Source organism: Octopus bimaculoides, chromosome 27, assembly GCF_001194135.2.
Source record: "Octopus bimaculoides isolate UCB-OBI-ISO-001 chromosome 27, ASM119413v2, whole genome shotgun sequence".
NCBI lineage: Eukaryota > Metazoa > Mollusca > Cephalopoda > Octopoda > Octopodidae > Octopus > Octopus bimaculoides.
In genome coordinates, this window is record NC_069007.1 from 7,181,893 (window position 1) to 7,185,500 (window position 3,608).

General features: G+C 42.5%; 1 protein-coding gene across 1 annotated transcript in view; it reads right to left on the minus strand.

Annotated features, from left to right (window-relative positions):
• The window catches only part of LOC106868987 (probable C-mannosyltransferase DPY19L3), a 29,297-nt gene that overhangs the window by 8,923 nt on the left and 16,766 nt on the right, over positions 1-3,608 (minus strand). Inside the window, exons 9-10 of the mRNA XM_014914471.2 lie at positions 2,654-2,815; positions 1,059-1,123 (exon numbers count right to left, since the gene is read on the minus strand). Coding sequence (XP_014769957.1) covers positions 1,059-1,123; positions 2,654-2,815 — 227 coding nt within the window. The remainder of the gene's footprint in view (positions 1-1,058; positions 1,124-2,653; positions 2,816-3,608) is intronic.

The following is a 3,608-nucleotide window of genomic DNA, read 5'->3' on the forward strand; positions in this document are numbered from 1 at the left end:
GAACAAAACATTGAATTGATTCCTGTGCAGGTGGCACGTAAAAAACACCATTTGAGCGTGGCCACTGCCAGTACCGTTGGACTGGCCCTAGTGCTGGTGGCACGTAAAAAGCACCCACTACACTCTTGGAGTGGTTGGCGTTAGGAAGGACATCCAGCTGTAGAAACTCTGCCAGATCAGATTGGAGCCTGGTGCAGCCTTCTGGTTCCCTAGTCCTCAGTCAAATCGTCCAACCCATGCTAGCATGGAAAGCGGACGTTAAACGACGATGATGATGATGATGATGATAAGTTGGAAGAATGTGTTGAGCTTCAATGTCCACTTTGGCATGGTCTCTATGGTTGGATGCCCTTTCTAGTGCCAACCACTTTACAGAGTGGACTGAGTGCTTTGATTGTGGCACCTGCACTACAGAGGTCACCATGTGGCTTGCAAAACCCTCTTCAACTGAATAGGACTACAGGAGAGAAGAGAAGGTGGCTTTATGCTAGGTGGTGAGGGGTTAAAGTATGAAAGAAGGGGCCAGAACAGAACAAGTTTCTTGCTGTAGAGGTGGCCATGTGGTTACTTATAGAAGTGAGGGTGGGAATAACTGGGGTGGAGCTGGAAGGACAAAAACAAAACAGTGGTGAGGAGGTGTTAGGGTGGATGAAATAGTGATGTCAATGTTACATGGTTATGCTTAACCCTTTAGTGTTTAAACCGGCTGTATCCAGCCCAGATATTCTACACATTTTATGCTCAAACTGGCCAGAACCAGCCTCTCACACCTACCCTACAATGTCATTCTAAAAATAAGCAATTACATCTCTCCTATCTTGAAGCTACAAAATAATATCAGATAATTTTTTTTAAATGTGAATAAATAAGGATTACTTTTGACAAATTAATCTGAACGCTAAAGTGTTAAAGGATAGGATGGTCACAAGCTGGAATGGCTTTTCAGAAAGAGCCGACCTAGGATTACATAAAAACAAAAGCGGAGGATGGGGTGGGTTGAAAAGGGAGAAAGAAAGACAGAAAGGAAAAGAAAGAAAGAAAGACAGAAGTGAACTGACCTGTGTGGAAAGCGATTTCTGGCCGAGCAAACAGCAAAGGACGATAATTGGATGTCGGAGATTTACTGCAAAGATAGAAATCAAAGTTCTGAGAACAAGACTGTGCGTGTGTGTGTGTGTGGTATCTTGCACTTGTTACAGTTATTAGACTGTGGCCATGCTGGGGGCACTGCTTTGAAGGGTTTTAGTTGAACGAATTGACCCCCAAGTTCGTATTTTCTTTTTAAGCCTGGTACTTATTCTATCATTCTCTTTTGCTGAACCGCTCAGTTACAGGGGCGTAAACACATCAACACTGGTTGTCGAGCAATGGTAGGGGACAAATACAAACACACACATTACCATAATATTAGTGTGTGCGTGTATATATATATATATGTGTGTGTGTGTGTGTATATATATATATATGTATGATGGGCTTCTTTCAGTTTTCATTTAGCAGTCTAGCGTATCCACTCACAAGGCTTTGATTGTGAGAAGACAGAAGACACTTGCCCAAGGTGCCACACAGTGGGACTGATCCCAAAACCATGTGGTTGGGAAGCAAGCTTCTTACCACACAGCCATGTCTGTGCCTACACACATCATCATCATCACCACCGTTTAACGTCTGGCTTCCATGATGACATGGGTTGGAGGGTTGACAGTATCGGCCAGGCAGAAGACTACGCCAGGCTATTGTATAAAGGATAAGAGATGAGCCCAGTGCATAACTGGTACTTATTTAATCGACCCCCAAATAGATGAAAGGCAAAGTCAACCTCGGCGGAATTCGAACTCGGAACGATTCTGGTAACGATTTTGCCAGCTTGCTGCCCTCAATAATAATGGTTTCAAATTTTTCCACAAGGGCAGCAATTTGGGGGAGGGTAGGGGATGAGTCGATTATATTGACCCCAGTGTTCAACTGGTACTTATTTTATCAACCCCGAAAGGTTGAAAGGCAAAGTAGACCTCGGTGGAATTTGAACTCAGCACGTAGCGGTAGATGAAATACCACACAAATGAGTCTGCCAGCTCACCCACCTTTTCAATAATAATAATAATAATAATGATTGTTTCAAATTTCGGAACAAGGCAAGTAATTTCAGGGGAGTGGGGCAAATCGATCACATCAACCCCAGTGCTCAAAAGTTGACCATGGCGGAATTTGAACTCGGAACATAAAGATGGATGAAATGTTGCTAAGCATTTTGCCCATGGCGGTAACAATTCCACCAATTATGATAACGATTCTTAGCCATCCATGCTCTCAGAACTAAAAAAAAATAAATAAAGTTGACCATGGTGGAATTTGAACTCGGAACATAAAGATGGATGAAATGTTGCTAAGCATTTTGCCCAGGGCGGTAACAATTCCGCCAATTATAATAATAATTCTTAACCATCCATGCTCTCAGAACTAAAAAAATATAAATAAAGTTGACCATGGTGGAATTTGAACTCGGAACATAAAGACAGACGAAATGCAGCTAAGCATTTTGCCCATGGCAGTAACAATTCCGCCAATTATGATAACGATTCTTAGCCATCCATGCTCTCAGAACTAAAATAAAATAAATAAATAACATTGACAAATAAAAAACATGACTTACTGGCGCCATTTCTTGAAACAGGAGACCAGCATCAACACCAACAAGACCACGTGACCCACGGCATAAACTGGGAAGACGAAACCATTCGTTAGGCGTACAAACGTGTCCCATTCTAGGAATCCAAATGCTCCATTGCACAGATAGAGTTGGGAGTCAAAGTCACTGTAGAATGAGAAAAGGGAAAGACATTAAGCAGGTGAGGGGAGGGGGACAGCAGCAAACATAGAGGGAGAGAGAGAAGGAAACATATAAGTATCTTTGTTTTCTCTTTTACTCATTTCAGTCAGATGACTGTGGCCATATTGCAGCACTGCTTTGAAGGGTTTCTTAGTCAAACAAACTGACCCCAGGAGGTTTTTTTTTAAAGCCTGGTACTTATTTTATCAGTCTCTTTTGCTAAACCACTAAGTTAGGGGGAACATAAGCCATCAACACCAGTTGTTGAGTGGTGTGGAGGAGGGTGGAGAAACAAACAGACACATACACACACAACAGGCTTCTTTCAGTTTCCGCTTTCCAAATCCACTCACAAAGCTTTGGTTGGCCCGAGGTTATAGAAGGCACTTGACCAAGGTGCCATGCAGTGGGACTGAATCCAAAACCACGTGGTTGGTAAGCAAGCTTCTTATTTCTTTATTGCCCACAGTGGGGACAAACAAGGACAGACAAACGGATTATGTCGATTATATCGACCCCAGTGCGTAACTGGTACTTATTTAATCGACCCCGAAAGGATGAAAGGCAAAGTCGACCTTGGCGGAATTTGAACTCAGAACGTAGCGCCAGACAAAATATTGCTAAGCATTTCGCCCGGCGTGCTAACGTTTCTGCCAGCTCACCGCCTGTATATAGGGTGTTTGGGCTAAATTTGACAGTTTGCACATAGGGAAAAGAAAATACAAGATCCTATTCAAAAATAAAAGTATTTTAAAAATTCCAAAAATAGCAATTAGAT